Raw genomic sequence first — 4839 nt, forward strand, 5'->3', positions numbered from 1 at the left:
ATTTTACCGAATCAACGAAACAACGACCGTTTTCGTTCAGTTGAGCGAGCGAGCGGTTCCACTGAGCACCAATACTACGAGTACGAGTCCGAACATGAGAGTTTTTCCAGTTTTGCTGGTACTATTCGGGGTGTTTTGTCTTCTCTCCAACGTATCACTGCAAACAATTGGTCGAGAAAACTATCGTCCAGAAGTATCGTCTTTTAACACACAAATGCAAGTCTTCGTGTCTTTTTATTGTAACTGGAAGTATTCCCAATTGTCTCAATTGCAATGTTTAAACGTCAGTGAACGTAAGCGACAGTAAACGTAAGCGAACGTAAGCAATTGGAAAAAACTATCGTCTAGAAATATCGTCTTATAGCCTATTTACAGAGCGAGCTTCCGTCGCTGCGACCAAGTTTTTCCCCCGCGCTACGATTTTTGATCATAATATAAATTTTTTTAAAGTTCCTAAACTTCCGGTTTAGCCTATCTGGATCCAGGTCGCTTATTCCGTTGCCCTCTATCGCATCAGAATATCACGCCAGATATTCTTGTTTTTCTTCTAGGGGTTCCGGAAATCTTCCTTTTTTTCGAAATACAAGGCCTACAGAAGCCTGGTGGCGGCACGGGTCCATATTTTGCTTTCTTCCAATTAGTTATTCTTTTTTTAAAGAAATATGCGTTATCTTGTCCATGTCAACTTCAGCAAAGGGAACGAACAGCTGTTTTTGACGCGATACATCGATGGCATAAGTTCCAAGTCGATTACTTTTAAAACAGCGTTCAGCAGAACAAAATGGATTACTCAGCCTTTCAATTTGTATTTAGTTTTTCGAAGCAACTGAATTTGCACTTCCCCTCTTCGGATACGGTTTGCTTATGCCGATCGCAGTTGCAATTTTAAGGGGTTGTGTTCAGAGGCTAATAGTTACAATAAACGATCGAAAGAAAATACGGGACTCTACTCCAAATTTAAGCAAGTGGTATATGGACATAATTGCGCTTCTTCAGACTAGGTATTTTTAGAATGACTGACATCGATAGTATCGGTTCGCGTTTTCTTATATCTCTCGGCATGCAATACAAAAACTAACGAAATAGGTGGTTGATCAGCTGTTAGCTTCGTGATTTAAAACGGAGAGGTATAAGCTAGCGAGGACAACATGCGCTAGGTCAATTTGTGGTTTATTTTTGGTATTAATTATGTAAAATATAAATATACCAACTGTTAAGTAAGCTCGACTTTTAGCCCATCCCTAACTGCTTTCATATAAGCTCTTCTTCTTCGTAATTTTGTGTCTCCCTCCTTAACTTTCACTTACGTGGCTCTTACGTTTGCTTACGTTTACCGACACTACGTTACAAAAACGGCAAACTAAATTTTGAAATGGTCACACCTGCAGCCCCAAATTTTTTTTTGTTAATTACAAAAACGGCGACTAATTCTAATTCTGCGCCAAAAGTCACACGCCTCGCGTCTTCCCGCGTCGCCATGCACAGCCGCAGTTTGCTGCCGGACCCGGCTGTCTACCACCCGGACACCCTGGACCTCAACACGGACGGAAAGGCGGCGGATTATTGGTTCCGGTGCTTCAGGGACATGGTCGCCAAGTTCGCCAAGGTGGCGGCCAACTCGCAGGCGGAGGATCACACGGCCCCCCAGCGGGCGGAGCAGTTCCAAGCGGCCTATCTACAGCAGCTGGACGAGCATCAGCGCAATGTGCCGATCAACAAGGGCAAGGTGGTACTGGGCACCAGTGAGCTGCTCCAGCTGAACGAAAACATGTTGCGACGCTTTGGGTTCGCCGATCCCTGGCTGAGACAAAAGAAACTGGAGAATGCCTCGGCGGTGGCGCGTTTAAAGCAGCGCCTGCAGGAACTCGATGCCCTGGAGGATGAGGACACCCGGTGGACAGAGCTGGTGCGTGGAGTCCTTGCCGGCAACATGTTCGACTGGGGCGCCCAGGCCATATCCAATATCCTCGAGCAGGACAGCAATTTCGGCCTTCATTCGGCCTTGGAGCGCATCGAGAAGCGGCCCTGGCTGCTGGACAATCTGGACAGCTGGTTAAATCGCCTCAAGGGAGAGCCCCACAAGTGCGCCGTGGTCTTTGTGGACAACAGCGGTGTGGATGTGGTGCTGGGCGTGCTGCCCTTTGTGCGTGGACTCCTAAAACGAGGCACCAAGGTGCTGCTTTGCGCAAACAGTGAACCCGCTCTTAATGATGTGACCAGTGAGGAGCTGAAATCCCTTTTAGATGAATGCTCGCGGGAATGTGAGGTGCTGGAGAAGGCCTGGTCGCAGGGACAACTACTGGTCTACGCAAATGGACAGACTGGTCCCTGCTTGGATATGCGCACTTTGCCGCAGGAACTGTGCGATGCCATCGCTGCCAATGAGACTGATCTGCTCGTTATCGAGGGCATGGGACGGGCCCTACACACGAACCTGAATGCCCGCTTTGCCTGCGAGACCCTCAAGCTTGCCGTGATCAAGAACACCTGGCTGGCCAAGTACCTGGGCGGCGAGGCCATGTTCGCCGTCATCTGCAAGTTCGAACCGGCCGCGCCCAGCTAGTCCAGGAGCCACTGCGTCGTCGTCGTTGTCGTCGTCGTCCATTGTTATCCCCTGTTGACAGACAAACAAAGCCCACGTCCGAAGATTGCGATCGCCAGCCAGTGGGGGTCCTTGTTGAGTTCGAAATTATTGTTATGATCCACTATACACCCGCAACCCAATCCCATACCTCGATCTACGATATGAGATTCATAATTGTATAAATTTAATCTTAATGCAAGTGCTTTTGTGGTCACCTCACCCATATAACCGCTAAAACTTTTAATAATTAAAAACAAGAATATATAATAACAAAGCCTTTTGTTTATCGCGACGGCGGCTTATTATCGGTCATGGTTATATGGACTGCAATTGTGATAAGCACTGATAGGCACTAGGGTCTCGTGGTCGCTGACATTTCATCAGCACGGAGGGCTTAGACATTTCCCACCATAAAGCTTCAATGTCTGTTTATATTTACATACGGTTCCATCTGGTTTTTGTTTTTTATTGTGGCCTGCGGTGCGTGCCAATTCTTAGCGTTTGCTATCTCACTTATCTCTCGGTTCGTGGCCGAAATAAAACAGCAACAAAGAAGACAGTCACAATAATAACTGGTTGATAAGCGGCCAAGTAGATAATATTTGGTTTGCGAAGCCAAGAGCAGGAAGTGCATGGCCTTAAGCTGAATTTAAAATTCAGTTCGATACACAGAACTAGGCATGAGAAGGCAGAAAAGCTATTATTGAAAAATATGTCATTAAAAGTCTATAAATAACAAGGCAATAAACAACGCTTTTTGGTCTGAAAAATTGTTGCTCTTCATAATATTATTGGGAGTATGGAATAGTGGGTCAATTTACTTGATAAAATACAGCGAATAAGGGTTGAGCTTATCAGCTAAGCTTGAATGGAAACCTTAGATTATTTTTAAAAATATTAATAGAATAATTACTTAGAAGTTTTATTGATTCACTGAGACTCAGAGAGAAAAGATACAAAATGCTATAATATGCACTTCATATTATTATTAAAATTATTAGTTTTTAAATTAATTAACATTTATTTATATCTTAATTTTTTAGGAATATTAAACCAAATAATTTGCTTAGCACCTATTAAATACTTTACTATTTTGTTGTACAAACTAAATAACTTTCTTTCCGAAAAAGGTGGAAGATTTAAAAAATAAACTATTGTTTTATTTAGAATTTTAAAAATGTTTCCAAATCAAGTCTGATTTAATAAATTTCACATAGTTTTCAAGTGTTTAAAGTTATAAGCAAGAACATAAATAATGTAAACATACAGAAAATAAACTAATTTATAAAGAAAATCAGGTTTTATTTGACAAATTACTCACTAACTCCGATTACAAAATTTAAATTAATTGACTTACATAGCTAGCTAGCATGCTACACCAAAACGTACATTATTTATCTCGTCTCCCTTCGAATACGGTTTGCTTATGCCGATCAGCTTTCACTTAAAGTTGCAACAGCGATTCTTAAGCGGCTGTGTGCAGAGGGTAATATATCCTTAAGCCTAGTAATCACATCGTCGAAAACCTCGAGCTAACCATAGGAGTAAGCGAGAGGCAAATACGCGACTAACGCTTTTCGTCGCTGAAAAACTAAGGAAATACCAGAAAAAATACCTGATTAAGCGAGTGTATTTCGATGAACGCCGTTAGCCGCGGCCCAAAGAATAAGAAATTTAATCTTTGGCGGTGTTTGTGCAAAATCATTGTGGAAACAAAGAGTTAAAAACGGAAGAAGAACCCCAAAAACGCCTGCAGAATGCCAGTGCAGATAAAAAAGGACGCCTTATCCAAGCTGTTGCTTGTTATTGTGGGAAATAATCGACAGGAAGCAATACCACAACAGGGCAAATCCGGAGAATAGTTGAAGTGCTGGAGGAGATCCACTAGAGAATCCCAGAGGGAAGGAACATAGGGAGTGGGACTTCGCTCCCTACATGGACATCATGCCGGGCGTGTCCTCGCAAAGCAAGGAATAAAAAAAAGAATTTGGTTACGTTGTACTAATAGAAGTATCTTTTTAGCAGAACCACCAGAATTATCTCCGACGAGCTCTCCACTAGGGAACCACAGGACTCCACCTCCACCAGCTATTTGGCAGCTAAAGCGGATGTGGAGGACGCGCCGGCTTCTATAGGGAGGGGGGCTCCCGCTAATTGCAATTGCCAGGATGCTGGGCGACTTCCTGCAGCATGAGGAGAAAAAACACCGTCCCCAATCCGGCTCCAACTTCCTCGAGGTCCAATATGCCTATTGG

The 4839-nt window shown here is 43.6% G+C and overlaps 1 protein-coding gene across 1 annotated transcript; it reads left to right on the plus strand.

The window, feature by feature from the left end:
* The first annotated feature begins 1349 nt into the window (after nucleotides 1-1349).
* Nucleotides 1350-2854, plus strand: LOC119548259 (4'-phosphopantetheine phosphatase). The gene has a single exon (XM_037855404.1). The coding sequence runs from the start codon at nucleotides 1373-1375 to the stop codon at nucleotides 2561-2563; it is 1191 nt and encodes a 396-aa protein (XP_037711332.1). The 5' UTR covers nucleotides 1350-1372; the 3' UTR covers nucleotides 2564-2854.
* Nucleotides 2855-4839: the final 1985 nt, after the last annotated feature.

This window comes from Drosophila subpulchrella, chromosome 2L, assembly GCF_014743375.2.
Source record: "Drosophila subpulchrella strain 33 F10 #4 breed RU33 chromosome 2L, RU_Dsub_v1.1 Primary Assembly, whole genome shotgun sequence".
Lineage (NCBI taxonomy): Eukaryota > Metazoa > Arthropoda > Insecta > Diptera > Drosophilidae > Drosophila > Drosophila subpulchrella.